The 17,595-nt window shown below is 40.0% G+C and overlaps 1 protein-coding gene across 1 annotated transcript in view; it reads right to left on the reverse strand.

Annotated features, from left to right (window-relative positions):
• Positions 1-3,972, reverse strand: part of ADAM22 (ADAM metallopeptidase domain 22) — a 114,667-nt gene extending 110,695 nt beyond the window's left edge. Inside the window, exon 1 of the mRNA XM_054192410.1 lies at positions 3,893-3,972. Coding sequence (XP_054048385.1) covers position 3,893 — 1 coding nt within the window. The 5' untranslated portion in view covers positions 3,894-3,972. The remainder of the gene's footprint in view (positions 1-3,892) is intronic.
• Positions 3,973-17,595: the final 13,623 nt, after the last annotated feature.

Consider the following 17,595-nt stretch of genomic DNA (forward strand, 5'->3'; position numbering starts at 1 on the left):
AATGGTCACGTGGCTACATTTAAGAAGAAATATTCTGCCTGAAAAAACAAATACCCATTTCCTGAGCCACAGATGCCATCACAGCATTAAAAACTTCACAGGGAAGGAATTAAAAAAATAAACAAGCAAGCGCACTTAATTGCTATGCAGCTCCTGGCCCAGGTCTGGGTTGGTGGCCAGAGCTGGACTCGTGCTGGAGGAGGGAAGGCTGCGAGCAGCACCCGCCTGCCCGGCCCAGCCGTCAGGCCCCAGGTTCGCTAATGCTGAAGGCGACGTTAACGAGGACAGCCACAGAAAACAGCTCCATTAGATGCCGGTCTGAACCCAGGCGTCCAAGGCAATGGATTCATAAACACGCCGATGCAACTAATGCATCCCTAACCTTTGCCTAAGGGATTGAACCTTTTGAAAACACAGCTGATTCAATCTGAAAGCTCCTTTGTAAATACTCCAGCCAGTTGAACAGGCAAAAAAAAGTTAAAAAAGAAATAGTGTATCTTAAAAAAAAGCTCATTGTAGAGACACTATGGCAGCTCAGGGGAAAAAAGGAAGAGAAAGAATGGCAATATGGAGAAAATACCACTAACGAAAAAAAGGAAACTACATTGTAATTATATCAGCTTTTTATTTTATTATTTTTTTCATTATCATTCAAGGTCATATTTCAGTGTATCTCACATCTGCATTTAATGTGAACATCACACACATGTGAACATCCACATTTGGATCTCACTAGTTGAGATCCAAAACAAGCAAGAAGAAAGCATGCAGATTTCAATGTTAAATTAAACTGCCACATTGACATGCCACCTAGAAAATTATTTTTCCTTCCTCTCACTTGCATCCAGGACTGGCAGAACATCCCACCCTGGGCCTCAGTTTTCCTCATGTCTGGAACGCCAGTGTAAGCTCTGCTTTTTGATTTCCCTGCCCACGTCCTGTATCTCCCCCGCTTGTTTCATGGCAGAGATCAGCCTTTGGTGACAGGCCACTGTTGTGAGAGGTGGCAGAGGAAGGGACTAGGAAAGGAAAGTTGCTTCAGCTAACACCCAGATTCAACAGTAGCATCTCTAGTGGCATCTCCTTTGATGAAGAGCTAAAACAGAGGGTATCAGGCAATGGGAGGAAAGACACATGCAGGAGACCATAAACATTTCATGGCCTCAACTGCCAGTGTACAAAAAGTTGTCAAGAAAAAGGCTGCAAGAAAATCAAGTTGTGTGGTACCTATGACAATGGCAGAGGGGACAATTATTCCTGATGGAAAAAGAAGAAAGAAGAAACGTGGGACTCTTCAGAGAACTGAGTAAGAACAGGGATGGAAAATACAGAAACACAACAGAATGTGAAATACAAAAGGATACATGCCAGGGAGTTGTGTAACAAAGCACGGGCAAATGCAGCGGAGGAAACTGAGAAACTGACTGCCAGATAAAAAATCGATTTGAAGAAGATAGAGAAAATACTGCCCACAAGGAAAGGAGCAAACAAAGAAAATCTATTTGCAGATAGACATTAGGGAACAGGGCTATATTTTAGTTTCTGATGTTTTTAAAGCACTCTGCCTGCTACTGTAATTTTAATTTTGAAAATTTTTTTCTCCTCCATAAATTGGGGATCCATACGGAAGAATTAACACTTTTTCTGTGACTGTCCACCATGGAGTTTGTAACTAGCGATGATGCTCAGATGTACTCAGAGATACGAGTCATACACACCAACCTCTACACAACAGGGAGATTGCAAGAAAGGAGGCTGACAAAGGCAGGGAGCATCTCTCCTTTCTGACAACCTACGTATTTTAAATTATTTTTTCCCCTCTCTATCCCCCATACTTCCCTGAACATTCTCAAATGTACATCATGCATAAAAGCTAATTTTACCATAGAGGCCTGCTTCAGCGTGCTTTCAATATTAGCAGAGGTTCAGTTATAAATAGTAAGCTGATATTTTTTCCAGAGGAAAACTAAAATCTTGAACCTTACTCTTTTCAAGCATTCAACTACTTTTCAATTATAAGGCTACTACGGGCCAAATTTGCAAACCACTCCTCAAAAAAATCAGTACTTTTCTCTCGGGACCCTCAGAAAATACATACAGACTATAATATGGAGAGTAAAAACTGCAAGAGAAGAAAAATATATACCGCCCTCTTAATAGAACGCATTTGTTCACAGGAATAATAATTAAGAATATATTTTAAATGTTGCTCCGGTATACTTGGCCCTTTTCTTATTTGATGATCTGCAAATGCTATTTCAGAAGCAGTTTAAATGTTGATTTAAATATTGTGATAGAAGCCAAACATCTTACAATTTCCTTGCAGCCTTCTTGTTTCCATTTTGCACAATTTGTGATAGGACTTTTTTCACACTATAAAAAGCAGAGCTCTTAGGAAAAGTTCATATTTAAGTTAGATTCTGACACTCTTAAGAACAATAAGGACACATTTTGACAGTGTTACTCATACAAATACTGGTTTAATATCATTAAAGACAACAGAAGAATGACATAAAAACAGGATCCAGCCCAAATCGAATTTTAAATATATGTTTGTGTTTATGTTCATGTGTACACGTGCATAAACAAAAAATCCGCCTACAGAGAACCGCTGCAGTTCATAAACTCACATCCTTAACTTGTCTTTTCATATACCACTAGTAGAGGTGTTTACTTTTATTAAGATGACCTGAAATTCATACTGCAAAGTAAATCCTGATCTTTCAGAAACTAACTGTGACCACACCGTTAATCTGTCACCCAAAATAAAACCAGGTTTCTGCAGCCTAGTCTCAGTAAGTTATAAATATGTATACAAAACTGCTATTTCCAACAAACACTTCAATGTTGTAGACTTGGTGCTTTTCAGCAGGAAATTCTTCCTCTAGAGTTCTTTTTAAATGCATTTGTTATAAAATCATACTTCTAAACCAGCCCCTTTCCCTCACTTTCCAGCAGCCCAGTGTCTCTGCCGGCTGTAACCAGCAAGGATTCACATGTGGCTTTTAACTCATGTCAGTGCACAGAAAGAAATTGCTACTGCTTAAAACGTGTTTACAAGTGAAAAAAACTGACATTTGAGTGGCTCCCATTGCAACCTGAATGGTTCATCTTTATAGCAGAAGAACTTGTAGCAATTGAGCACAAACCCTTACACCAAACCACACAACACTGTGTTCAATTATTAGGAGATGAATTACTTAACGAAGTATTTCTATTTACTATACTATTTATTCTCTTTTAATTTCACAGCAGACGAGCAAAGCAACTCCTATTTTAAAACAGCTGTGCCAAACGGCTACTTCAAAAACTCATTACTGAGAGCCACACACCAGATTTCACTTTAAGTTTACTATTGTACAATCTTTCCTTGTAGACTGACGTTCACAGTGTGCTACTGCCTTATGACGCTTCTCTTTTCCAAAAAGACGATAAACACATCTGGAGAAACTTCATTCCCAACTATCCATCTCATTCATTTTTTGAGGATTAGCTGTAGTGCAATTGCTGTGTCTCCAGTACTTTACACTTGGGTAATAAAATGCTAACAGCTACCAGTTTTCAGCAACTCCATCTTTTAATATCCAGGGAAGCTCTGCGTGAATATAGTAATTTGCCTTTATAGTAAACTGAAAGATGGCAAATGAAATTATAACACTAAAACGTTAGTTACACTGCAATAGCTACTAAGTAGTAACAATGGGAATATCAAAGCCTACAATGGTACTTGAGAAAATAACAAAAGAACTTAAAATATACTACCACAGATGAACTCAACACCTAGAAATAGCATTTGTGCTATAATACAACCTCTAAAACCTCCACTGAAAAATGACATTTCACTGGCATCAGGTCTTGAACAAACATAGCGTAAGATATAGTCATTACTTACTGGTTTAGTGTCACATCTAGGATGAAAGATGATCCAAAAGCATCAACCTGGAAGCTGGCTCGAGCAATGTGGGTAGACTGCAATATTGAAAGGACTGGAATTAGTATTCAGCCACAACAAAACATATCATACAGGTTTGTGAATGCAGAAAGTGAATATATTTACTAAGTAACAATATGCCATTAACCAAATAAAATTGCATTGAAACGCACAAAGCAGTCTGTGATAACGAATAAAAGATCCGTTTCCTGAATCTACGAGGCCTACTCAAGAATTCCCAACAACACAACCTGTGACGGGGAGGCTCTGCCTTAGTAACCCCCATCTCAACCCATCCGCGCCATAGGAAACGGCTCTTCTCTTTGAACTTCCATGCTGGGCAAAACCCCGAGCAAAGGGAAGTGGAAGGCTTCCGCTGGCTAATGTGTTGCCCGTTCCTTAACCTGCCTCTGGAGACAGACGGGTGGAGAAGAGCTGAGACATTACTGGCTTGGTCAGACCAGGATGCACCCACAAATCTCACCAGCTTTACCTGAAAGTAGCCGTCCATTCAGACAGACTCTCATTTCAGCCCATATAGCGAGGTGACAGCAATGGGCTACAATCTCATTAGCTGCATTTTCTGTAAAGCTCTGACTCCCCACCCTGTCACCCATCTCCTCCAAAAAGGCTCCCAAAACTCCAGCCCCCTGAGCAGGCACTAAAACCAAAGGAAAATGGGTGCTAGAGAAACATTGCTTTCTTTCTCTCTTTCTTTCTCCCTTTGACATATATTTTCCCTGAATTAATTGCTTTCATTCAATCCTATAGAGAACAAACATGGGAATACTCTGTAACTCACGATCTGCCAGAAATAGAACGTTTATTTTAGTAGTTAGTGGAAGAAAACACTCAGCTCTCCAATGGAAATGCAACAGTTGTTTCTAGACCAGAAAACTCCCAAGAAACGGAACAGCCATGTTATTTAGCTAATTAATAAGAAAAGCTACTTTCAGACATTTTGGAGTAGTTTCAACTTTGTTCTTATTTTCTTTCCATTGAAATCTGCACATTAAGATTTGAAGCATGTAGACTGAGGAATCTAAGAACAAACACTGAAGAACCACTTACAACTCTAAACTACACTTCTCTAAATAAATACAATACAGGATAGTACAACTGTAACAAACGATTTATTGAAAACTCTGGGAAACACAGGACAGGATGGGATAATGTGAATCATCAAATTCACTCTCTCTAAAACTACTGGCAGGCTTTCAATAGGCATTAAATCCAGAAGAGCTGAGAATACCAGTTTCCCTGGAAAAGAACAGCAACAAAGAAACGGGAAGTTGAGGGAATCATGACTTTTTTGTTTATCACATTTTTGAGTTGCCCTACAATGGAAGTGGTTTTATTTCTATATATAAGCATGAGTATTAATAAACAAAAAAAAAAAAAACAACCATGAATACATATTTACAAGCAGCTGATTCCTTTTAAAAAAAAAAAGTCAAGACAGCTTCTCTTATTAGAGGATGCTCAGGCTGAGTGCCCTCTATAAAAATGCCTCGCTGTGCCACGGCAGTGAATGTGCACGCAAAACTGCATGACGAGAAATTACAGATATTTAAATTACTGTTTAGAAGGATGCAGTATTAACTGTAAAGCTTCTTAGAAGCCCCCTCAATAGATTCAATTCGCAGAATTAGATATCCTTTCAGCAACCCCCATTATATCTAACCTGCTTTTGTAACACAGGCCACAGATCTTCCCTACGTGGTTTGTGTAATTTCTGGATGATTAAAAAGCATCTCTTTTGCACAAATGTACAATTTTTGACCACTCACTGAATGTAACATATAGTTTACCTTATCTGGGTAAATAATTTCAGTGATGAATTACCATCAATACTAAAAAAATCCTACTTTCTATCCAAAAAAGCATCAGGAAAAAGAAAAAAAAATAAAGCAGTAATTTCTTCACACCACCCATTTCACCCATTTTGATCCCTTTTGGACATTAAGGGATTCAGGCTTGCCCCAAATGACCCGTGACACAGGCGGCTGGTACCTGCAAGGCAGTGATGGACACCCAACAGCATGTACAGACACCCACACGTAGGACCACCATTTACCTGTTTCTGGCCTGCAGCAGCCACCGCATCCACAAACACAGCAAAAACAACCATCAACAAATTATCATGTTAGCATTTGCACGTCTTTTCCAATTTTCAGGCAGCAGAGTTTGCTTTGAATGATTTAAAAATTCGGTTTTCTCTTCCTAGATGTGAATTTTCGGGCTGCTGCTCATAAAAAGGATGTGACAGGCCAAGAACTGAGTGAGGTACAAGGGCCCAACGTTCGTTTTGTCATTCCCTTGTTCCACTGCAGCACGTTTGCTAACCTTAACTAACCTTCATTTATTTACCTATCCGTGCCGCAACCACCACTTTCTGATCAAAGGAGTAATGGCAGCCCAGTTGTTCGCTTTTCATCATTACATCATTAAACACAAGGAACATTCTACAGCACTTTATTATTTCTGTTTGTTAACAACACAGCTACATATGCCATCAATTAGCTCTGTGTACAAAGTATAACCAAGTCTTCCATATGACCGTACACTGGTACCAAAAGAGAATTCTTCAGTAAGGAAGAATATAAAAAACTTAACTTCAATTTTTAAATGTACATATACTGAATGTAGGCTTTGCCATTAAAATGTATTCACCTCATTCATTGTAAGAGCAAAAGTGACTAGGGTTTTTTGGTTTGGATTTGTTTTTAACTGCTAGGTATATCGCATCATATTGATTTGGTCTGGGAAGTTTCCTCCCTTGAACGTGCCTCTAAGATAAACAATTACAAGGCTAATGTATTTCTGAGGTGACCCTGGACCACAGTTATTCCCTGACAGAAGCTGTTAATGTGGATTTAAGGGACAAAATGCCTATTAATAAATTAAGATAAAAAACATTACACAGATGTAACCACCCCAAGTGGTGCAAACCCAGGAAGCTCACCATTAAGCTGAAGCTCAAGTACAATCAAGCGCATTTCAAATGTATCTCAAACCTACTGAGATACCAAGACGCCTGTTTTGGATAGCCAGCCTAACTTATCCCTTTCCAGAAATCACAGCCCTTCCTCCAACACCGATACCATCCCTAGAGGTATTTAAAAGACAGGTAGACATAGTGTTGAGAGATATAGCTTAGTGACGGTTTTTGTCAGACTTGGGTTGATGGTTGGACTAGATGATCTGAAAGGTCCCTTCCAACCTGGGCAACTCTATGATTCTATGATACCTGACTGTAAAACACGGCAATGCTGCATACTGTGGACTGCTGCCAAAAACAAACAGTTCTGCCCCATCTTGGCCACGTGTTCCCACCTACTCTCCCGTGTCAGCTCATGTGACTACCCAGAAAAACAGATCAGGAACAGAAAATTAATCATTCCTTGGAGTGGATCCATTTTCTGCTGGACAAATAAGCTGATCCAAATAAACTATATAATCACACGATGAGTAGATGCGCTGGAAAGAAGCTACAGGGGACATTCAAGAGAGAATGAAGACAGATTCCCCCTTTCAATGACAGCTAACAGATCTCAAGCAGTGTAACGAAAAACTGCACTTTAAGAGTGCCAGACGGTACATTTTTTTAGGATAACAATTCTTCTGAATATCTGGTTAAAGACCACAAAATAAAGAAACAGATTTTTAAAAGTCTTGGCTCTACATTATTTTTAAGCACACCCACCTGCCTGCTCAGTGAATAGGTAAAATGGCCAGCTGGAAGGGAAGCTTAGATTCATAGGCATATGTCAATAAAAGAACCCAGAGAAAGGAAATAAGCACTTTTACGCCATCTATACCGCCTCATTCAAGCAGAAGTAACAAGAAAGACACCTGCAAAGGCTCCTCTAAACCACTGAAGCAAGACAATCACTTGTGTCATCCAGTTCTCAAACGAAGGAACTTTCTCAGAAAATTCGAGGCTTTTTCAACAACCACAGGCGTGACACATCAGCAACTGAGTCATAAAAGGGGAGTTCTTGGAGACCAGGAGAGATGCGCTCAATGCAGAACATAAACAAGAGCCAGGAAAGGCCTAACAACTTAATGGAAGAGCACAGTGCCGCGCCTCCAACACAATCAAAAAGTTCTGAAATTTTAATGTCAATGCAACTGAAGAAGGAAAATATCGATTACAACTCTGAAATTAGCTGCAATACTTTCAGATGCATTTTCTAGTGGCACATAAAGTGTATTTACCTTGTAAGCCCCTACAGAAAATACTAAGCATCCCATGCATCTAATGCAACTACGGGAGAGCTAGCTTTTGTCAAAGATTGCAAAGTTTAAGAATCTCAGTGAATGCCTGAGAGGAATCAAAAGTAAATGGAGTGGAAAGGGTTATTTCAAATCACTAAGCAGAAAGATATTTCATCTAAAACAAATATAAAAAGCTTGAATGCTATAAAAACAAAAGCAGTACGCAAACCTTCCTGCCAAACCAAGAGGGATGAGATTCCAGTTACTTTAAATCACCTGCCCCGTGCCTCAGGGATCGCTGCAGTAACAGAGGAGATGGGCAATCGGTACCAAGGATGACTATTTATTATTACAAAGAAACACAACAAAATAATGATGATTTCTGATCCAGTCCCCTCAGTACCCCTGCTGGGGACCAGCCTTCTCCAGAAACTGGCCCTGAAGAATGTGCACCTGCAAAGGGAATATGCACCTACATAAACTACAACCAGCGTGTATCATCGCAGACCAACAGTGAGCCTCACCACACTGTTCCGTAGGTAACCTTAAATATGTCTGGAAGATTTTCATTTCAAATAGGTCAAATATTTCAATCACTAGTGAAACATTTACAGGCTCTGCACTTCCTTTAATAGAAGAATTCCGAAAGGAAATATTTTAGAAATCTTCCTCGCATCGTGTATAATTGGTTGGGTGCTAGAAGGAGCATAGTAACACGATGACTAATATTTTTCCTCATTAAAGTAAGGAAAAAGAGAATAAAAAAATATATTGTGATATAACGTGCAATTCCCCCGTAATACACGTTTCTTACTTCTGCAGTATCCTTCATAAAGCACTTAGACACTTTTTAGTAAGTTTTGCTGGAAAATGTAACAATAATTTCTACCAAAAGAGAAGAATGTCTTTTTTTTTTTTTTAATTTATGAGAAAATCCTATTTATATGCTTGCCCTTTGATGTAAAGAATTTTATATTTACTACTATTTATAGCATTGTGGTTTCTAATTAAAAGATTCTGATCAAATTTGCAGACTTGAAAGAAAAGCATCAAGAGAATCAAGAGAGAAAATAATACAGAATGTTATAGCAAGAGAGAACTTAAAAGCTATGCTTCAGAGCTTGTAAGAACAATGAGGTTTTATAGCAGACATTCTGGGAGTCGGTCGCATTTACAAAATAATAGATCCCTTAGATATTAATTTAATTTTCCCTCCCTCTCTATTTAATAGGGGAACAGAAACCTCAGCTTGTTAACAATCCTTTACGTGTGTATGAAATGACTGTTTCTTAAGTTCAGTAAGGATACAAGTAAGTCTATGGGAAATCAAAATAAATACATTAATAAAATTAAATGAAAAATATACTAAACATTTTATATAGATTTACCTAAAAAGAATTTTAACTGTGGCTTTGAAAATAATTGTTAGACTTAAATTTATGCTACAGTAGAGGAATACAGTGCTAATTAGCACAGGTACACATTACAAAGGGACAATTTTCAGCCTCAGTTGTGGTGTAATAAATCCAGAGTTATGCGGTGTATTGTCGCTGCATGTAGAATAAAAAATTTGTTCAAAAACTTACTTTTCTACTTGTACTGGGAAGAAAAAAAAAATAAAAACTTTGCTCGGAGACAAAATTCAGAAATAATCCTAGATCTAATGATAAAAACAAATATCTCCAAGCCAAAGAATCTTTTTTTGAAAATACACAATAAAATATGAATGCTACATGATTTCCTCAGGCCCTCTCTATTGCCATTTGCAAATATCTAATTTTAATCAAAAGTTCAGCATCACTGAGCTGGATTCACATATCACAGCATATTAAAGAACTGCAAAATCTCTTTTTTACTTTCCCTAGCATTCTCAAAATATTAATAGGCACTCATTTACTATATTAATCATCATTTTTTGTCACTCTTTGTGCAAGCTCTCTCTTTTTATCCATTGCGTAAATCTAAGTACCTATGGGGTTGTTTTGTTGGGTTTGTTATGTTTTTTTGGTTTTTTGGGGTTTTTTGAGGGGGCGAAGTTATTTAATGAAAAAAATGCAGAATAGAATCATGATGAAATGATTTAATGGTTTAATGGAAAGGCTATTACAGCTGCCTCTTTGGGGTACATTTAGTAAATAAGTAAGTCATTTATTCTGAGGAAAAGCTAGAAATAAGAGATTTTAAGAGCTCCGTGTTCATTTTTGAATCCTGGATCACATCTCTGTTCTCCACACCAAACGAGGGTGGGGCCGAGGGAGAGTTACACGCCATCAGCTGGAGCACAGTGCCATGGCCCTGCTTGCTTTGGTGGGGTTTTGCCAGCTCTCAGCAAACAAAGATCTTGACAAAGTCATAAACATGACCTAAAATAGCTTTTCTCTGCATAAACATCATAGTATCAATGAAATCAGAGTCAGAATCAGGGACTGCCTGTACCTCTAAAATGCCAGTAATTACTCTTCTCAATAGTGAAAAAATAATTAGTAAAAAACAAAAAAACCCACACCAAAAACCAACACAAACTCTTTCACTATTTATTTGTGGGTTTGAAAACAGAGGCTTTTGAATTTACTCAATATGGATGAGGGGAACAGCACCAGGAAGAAGCAGTCCTGAGCACAAACCGATGCGACATATTGCGCAGGGGTCAGTACTGCAGATCCAACGCCTGGGTAGCAGCAGGGAACCTCCTGAGGTCCTGCAGAGGTGTGTGACGCCAAGCTCCGATGGACTCGGCTGTACCTGCTCACGCGCCTGGCCCTAGACCTCCACTGGGCACCACAAAACCATGAGTATCTTTGAACAGTTGCACAAACTAAGAAAAAATAACTCTTATTTTCCCCTGAAAACTTCTCTTGCTCTCCTTCCTCGCCTCCACTTCATCTTTCTCAAATATTCACCCAAGGTCAAATGAGGGAGCGATGAAGACAGAAAAACTATCAGGCTGTCACTGCTAGCAAATTTAGCGTGAACTACCGTTTGATCTCACAGATCTAAAAGGACAAATTTCAGTAACTGAATGGGCAAGATGCTGCTTCCCAAGAGGCGATCTAACACTTGTTTCCAGCACCAGAAAAACCCTGTGGTACCAAATCTTACACTCGCTGTGCTTTTATGTATAGAGGATGACGTTAATTTGACTTTAAGAATATTTTAGTTGTAACTTCTGATTTCCTACGAGACTAATTACTGTAACCTCTGTTGTTGTGAAAGTCTTCATATGCCAGTGAAAGAAAGAACTGCAAGAAGTTTTGGGAAGCCACACTCCTTTTTCGGGTTGTTTTTTTTTCTTTTTCCTTTTTCTGAAAGGGAAGCAGCAAAGATTTGTGTATAAAAGGTCACATTTAACTAATGTGCAAAAGGTCTTAAATATATCACTATGGGGGCAAAACCAGAAAAACTGGTGACTGCTCAACCTCATGCTTTTAAAATGCATTTGACGAGGTTCTTCATCAAAGACTAATGGCTAGGAAAAGTATGATAAAATAGGTTACTATAAGGGTGATTAATAAAGTACTCCATTACAAATAGGAAACAAAGTTAAGTCATGAATGAAAACTTGTGAAGTTCAGAATGTTTTCCTGCCATAACTCATGCGAAAACTTTAATGACCACTGAAGGTCACACTTCTAAAACCAAGACAGGGAGCAGAGCAGAGACCCACCCTGTGACACAGGGCCACTGCAGTTTCCATTGCCCCTCACAGCCACTGTAGGTTTCAGAGGACAAAACGAAGAGCAACGCCAGATACAACAGCGGTAGAGCAATGTGCTCCATCCATCTCACTAGATACTACAGGACTTCACTGTGCAACTGGGCGGTGAACCTACTTCCTTGTGAAGAAGCACAAGGTCAGACTCAAACAAGGAAAATCCCTCTTCAATGATAAACCCCTTCTCCTGGGGACACCTGGCGGTTTTGAGTGGGCAGAAGCCAAACGAGCTGCACAGCTGCAGCGTGAGGCCAACAACGCATCTGCGGAGGGAGGAGGACACACAACAAGGGCTGCAACGCGCGCGCCGTAGGGAGCACTTGAGGATGGACCCATCTGGGTCACTGCGTCATTCAGCTGCAGAAAGGACTATTGTCTCAAGGACACCATTTAGGCAAGAAGGAAAGCTCAACGGATCTAACAATCAAGAGAAGCAAAGGCATTTCCCTTGCCAAAGCAGATGGTGCCTTGAGGTCATTTTTAGCTGTATGTTTTTCAAGCTCGAGAGGAATCAATAACATTTAGAGAAAGGCCCCCTTTTCAGCATCTCTTGTAGGCTTCAGACACAAAGGAACAGAGTTCCACTACCACAGGAATCTGCAAAACCCCTCCATTAACACCACCTTTACATTACATATAAAGCATTCAAGTGTAATAAAAAGGAGCGCACAGTAATTTTGCTCCTTTATACAACAAGTATCAATGAGCAAAACATTTTTCAGCAACACGATGTCAACTGGCCTTACGTTTAGTTTGTATACAGAAGAAAGCTTACCAAAAGATTAGCTCTTCCCACTGGAAGTAACAAGCACTCTTTGACACCTAGAGCCTACCAACATGGCTAACTTTTCCCATAAATGGTTCTCAGGCAACAGCAAAAAGTTTACTAACATTTTGTCAGCACCGCAGGCTAAGAAGAGCTTGACGAAACTTGCGGACTCTTAGGCATGCCAATACATTGCTCAATCAACTCCACAGATAATACTTCATAAATATGACTCACCCTCTACATTCAAGTATCAAAGTCCTGTTTAAAGCTGAGAAGTGCGCGAAAAGCACAGTTCAAAACTCCTTTTCCTCTTGATACAGCCTAGGAGATCAAAATGAATCAACATTTTCACTGTATATTTCTTCTGAAACAGCTGATGTATTTTGTTCATTCCCACAGAATTTCAGGGGGCTGAAATACTCTAAGGAGACATCTCTGGAACAGACCGTGTTCCTACATACTGCTATTCTTCTGGGCAATTTTTGAGCTGAAGTCAGGGCTGTAGCCTCCATGCTGAAATACATCACGCTTTCAGAATCAAGGTACCATTAAAAGGCATCTACCCACACAAACTTTTTCTAAACCATGTATAAATACTACATTCTGGAATATGCTTTTTCTAAAGGATGGTCACTTGCTACAGTCTTCTGATAACATTAATTTCATTTAAAAAAAAAAAAAGAGAGAGAGAAAAATATTGTAGAGTGAATTTGGTGTAGGTAGAGCAATCAGAGCTGGCCAAATTACTAGAGGAATCACCAAATGTCACATTCTGATGGCAAACGCCCAGCAGCAATGCCATGCTTCTTGACTTTCTTTAACTGAATCCAATTTTCAAGTTGGACTCCTACTGACTGAACAGTTAAATAGCCCTACATCATTTGCCACTTTCTTTGATTTCTACATAATCATATCTTTAATTTTAGGTGACACTGGCTTTCCACTGGAACTTACCCGACCAGCCAACCCCCATCGTGGAAGTGCACACCACAGCCTGGCAGAACCCATCCTTGTCCACGTGCTCAGCACTCCCATGCAGCTCTTCAGCCACCTTCGCTGCTCAACCCTCACACAAGTTTCTGGGGAAAAAACAGGAGCCTTCCCTCACACAGTCATCCCACTAAAGTATCAAAAAGCTTGCACAGACATAGTCTTCTGTGCACAAAGCTCTCCTCTGCACTGAGCATGCCTCCATCTGAGGAGAGGGAGGTGGTTCCACACTTGGCTGTGGCTCAGCACAGCTGCCGCTGCACGGTTCATCCCTGCAGCAATGATTTCTCCTCCTCAGATAAATGCCAATATTGCAATAGCTTCAGAAGAATACTATCAAGGAGCATCTGTGGCTATGAAGAGCAAAACTTTATCTGACAGGCCTCTGTTATCCTTTATGCGCTCCAAAAGACATCTCCACAGAACAGCATAGCCACAGACTACCCAGGAGGCCACTGACAAGCCAAAGGGAAGAAGATGAGGAGAAGGGCTCAGAAGGCTTTCTTGCCTGAAAGTTTTCCACTCACAGTCATAGCAAATTTGACGTAGTTTAAAATAAAGAAGTCAGAACTAGAGAGAAGAGAGCCAGGATGTGAGTCACAGTGATTTTTGGAGACGTTAAATATAGCAGTTATGGTTAACATGCCAGAAGACAACAATTACACTTCTTCTAGAAAATACATTACTGAAAAAAAAGATTATTTAGGGACTAAAAAAATGAACCACATCAGTAGGTGAATGAGGAAGAGATATGGTGTAAGAAGACACCACAATTCCTTGTCCAAGAGGGGTGGGGCTTGATCTTCCGATAGTACTGGACTTCACTCTCCACGTCCGCAGCTGTCCAGACTCAAGAGCATAGACACAGGCCTGGGCTGGCAACCAGACCATCTGATAACAACCCAGTGAGCCTCCTCCCCTGAAGCAGAAGGGCAGTCTACCAGGGAGGAGAAGCAGCTTTGGCTCAAACCCATAGGAGCTGAAGACAACGATCTCCATCCTTTCAGAGGGGAGAAACCTAGAGGGAGGCGGCCACAGTAAGTAGAAGGATCACAAACCTCAGCAGAGCTGATTCAAGAGGGAAAAGCACTGAGACAGCACTAGCCAGAAGGACCCACAATTTAGAGAGCAGAACCGTATCAGGCTTTTGAAGGTTTTACACAGTTCAATTGGCCTTTAAGCAGTGTTTGACAGGATAACTGCAATAACGTTTTAACAAGCAGAGCCCTAAGAAAAGTTGTTAGTCTTGAGTCACTTAAAGACTGGTACAATTATTGAGAAGACTACAAAGGGGACCTGAACTACCAGAAGAATTCTACAATACCAGATCTACCATGACAGTGCTGCATGTAGATCCACAATGGTCTTGTGGCAAACATTCTACAGTGAACATTAACTTCCTATGTAGTTCCTCCATAATTTGGATAAACCTCAGCAAAATTTATCACGACACTATTTTGAATGCAACACACTTCTGCATCACCAATGCTTTATAGCAGACCATTAGCCACAACAAGGGTCCCAAACCAGGTATCCTCAGTGAAAGAGTAGCAGCAAGAATATTCAGTTTGATCCTGCACTCAGGTGCACCAACACAGATCAGGAGGGAACGTAGATATTGATTACCAGAGTATCTACTAGGGAAGAAAGGACTTCCCTATCAGACTCAGATCTTAAACATGCAGCTATTACATTGATCGTGGCAAAGAGCGAGTGTTCAGAAAAATACTTTCTATAAGGATTGTTACATCTGAGCCTTTAAGATCCTCCATGACCGCATATAAGCCTGTTTTATGAGATTAAGCCATAGCTTTTTTAATATCTCTCTTTTCAGCTTTGCTATGGCAGAGGCAAGAGAAGATATCACAAAACAAAGACTTCCCATACAGCCCTTTTACCCAGACTAGGATTTTCAAAGGTTCCCGTGTCTTCTAATCACCCCTCGAAATCTGAGTCCTGATGTGATATTTCTGCAATATGAACTCTGAAGTAGCAGCCACCGGAGGCTTTTTTGCTGGATGATTTTTTGGACATATTAATTTACTGTCATAACAAATATAAAGTAGAGAAAGACTTTCCCTGAAATGAGCTTGCAAAGAAGGATGTATTAGAAATTTGAAATATTCTCTGCCTATAAAATACAAATACACAGTACAAATATATATATTTTATAAAAAAGTGTATCTCATAGTCCCTCCTACATCAGAAATCAAAGAGCACCCTTGCAGCATGCAGCAATCTATAGCAAAGTTTGGCTTTCAGCACTTCTTTTCTTCTTTAGGAAGGTAGGACCTGCATCAGAGTACTGATATTTTAACTGTCATTCACATATTCATAAAATATTTCTAGGTTGGTGAAGTATCTTACCCTCACACGAATATTGCAGAACTGTGTACGCTGAACAGACAGTAAAGTATCACACACATTTTGCCTAACGCCTTATAAACCTTAAGGAAAGAGGTAAAAGAGGCAACAAGGCAGGAAGAAAACCAAATTTGGCAGTAAACCAAATGCATATTTTTATTCACTACAAGCTTAGTCCCAGTTTTGCCTCCTTCCCCTTTGGTTTTGTGATAGGTCGATCAAAAATTGTGCCTAAGTTTCTCCAAGAAACCAAAGTCATTTGATTAGGTGGGCAGAAAAGAATTTTTAAAACTGTGTGATTTCTCATGACACTTCCCTTTCCAACAGTCATCATCCATCAGTCCCAAACTCTAGAGTTTGGTTTGGTTTTTTTTTTTTATAAACCACTCAACAGTCAGAACTCATTTTTTAACCAAAAAAAAAATTACTAATTGTTTGAGCTACCCAACGCGGGAACTTGTAATACCAAGAGAAGCTGACAGCATCAGAACAGAAAGCGAGAATGTTTTAAACAAAGTCAGCAGTTTCAGAAGCACCTGCAAAGAACAGGGATATCCTGTTTGAAGACTAGAGCGAGAGGCCAAGAAGTCAGAGAACCCAATAGCAAAGGCTAGGCAACACCTGAACAACCAATGAAGATTTCAACTCCAAGCGCAAGCAGAGCTATGCGAGCTCAGCATGACAGAGCAGAGCTTCTCTGCAATTGATTATCAGCAATAAGAAGTTATTTAAGAAAACTGTAAGCCATGCTTCCAAATCGATGTATGCAATTGTATCGTTTGGTCACAAACAATTCAGAAATGCAGGCTACGGAAGACAAATAAATACTTTGCTAAAAACTACTGAGTCACTCTGGACTACAAACATGTACTTCTATCACCAGACACAGTTCGGACCTGGAGCCCCTTCACGCCAGGCTCCCTACAACCAGGTCACTCCTTTTACTCACTCGGAAGGAATCTGGCATACCTTCACGCCAACAGGCTACAAGCAAGTGAAAAACAGGTTGAGAAACAGAAGATGCTATGGTATGAACATTTTCACAACCAGCAGAGATGAGTGAGTCTATGTCCATAGCAGGTCATTGAGTCAGGACCTTGTTCCCACTGAAAATCATAGCAAATCTCCCATACCAACACCTAGATATATCAAAAATGAATAATGCAATGAAGGCCACAAAAGGAACAATGCTGTGTCTGAGATTGTGCGTGCAGACCTATTCGCAGGACCACAAAGTGCTGGCCCCAAGGAGAATTGAGACTCTTCTCTGCTGGTGTTGAGTAGCAGTCTCCAGCTCACAGCACGACCACTAGTAAGTGCTACTTAAGGCTGAGGAAAGGCACCTGTTGGGTGAAGGACGTAGAGGTCTGGTACTCTAATCTCCAGCTGGAAAATGAGTCTCATCTTTGCAAGCAGAACATCCGATCCACTGAAAATGATTAAGTGATCCTCCAATGAATGGAGGATCCTCCATAAAATGATCCTCCAAATCAAGCGCTGATGTAGAGTACAAACTCACGTTTGCAGAGCCATAGTTTGCTCTCCTTCGTAGGTGGAAGAACACATACAGGAAGCCGGGAGGAACATTTACATATTCCCACACTTCAA

This window comes from Rissa tridactyla, chromosome 2, assembly GCF_028500815.1.
Source record: "Rissa tridactyla isolate bRisTri1 chromosome 2, bRisTri1.patW.cur.20221130, whole genome shotgun sequence".
In the NCBI taxonomy this organism is placed as follows: domain Eukaryota; kingdom Metazoa; phylum Chordata; class Aves; order Charadriiformes; family Laridae; genus Rissa; species Rissa tridactyla.